This window comes from Acanthisitta chloris, unplaced genomic scaffold, assembly GCF_000695815.1.
Source record: "Acanthisitta chloris isolate BGI_N310 unplaced genomic scaffold, ASM69581v1 scaffold8823, whole genome shotgun sequence".
Classification (NCBI taxonomy): domain Eukaryota; kingdom Metazoa; phylum Chordata; class Aves; order Passeriformes; family Acanthisittidae; genus Acanthisitta; species Acanthisitta chloris.
In genome coordinates, this window is record NW_008665379.1 from 4,399 (window position 1) to 4,670 (window position 272).

General features: G+C 61.4%; 1 protein-coding gene across 1 annotated transcript in view; it reads right to left on the minus strand.

Annotated features, from left to right (window-relative positions):
- Positions 1-107: 107 nt before the first annotated feature.
- The window catches only part of PTPN9 (protein tyrosine phosphatase, non-receptor type 9), a gene marked incomplete at both ends in the record, with an annotated part of 4,846 nt that continues 4,681 nt past the window's right edge, over positions 108-272 (minus strand). Inside the window, one exon of the mRNA XM_009071729.1 lies at positions 108-272. This exon is cut by the window's right edge and continues 72 nt beyond it. Within this exon, the coding sequence (XP_009069977.1) occupies positions 108-272 (165 nt within the window).

Below are 272 nucleotides of genomic sequence, written 5' to 3' on the forward strand. Positions count from 1 at the left end.
CCAGGTCAACCGGCTTGCAAACACACCGTGGGTCCCAGGGATGGAAATGTTCCAAGGAAACTGGACTTGTCACCTCCCTATCCCAAGACCTCCAGCCCATGCGTTACCTGTCCTGCCAATGCCGGCGCTGCAGTGCACCACGACAGGGGGTCCCCCGGGGTGACCCTTGAAGCGAGGTCCCAGGGCGCTCACAGCCACCCTCTGCTGCTGTTTCACAGCCCCCAAAAAGTCAATGAGAGTGGCAGCAGAGGAGGGGACACCGTAATCCGGCC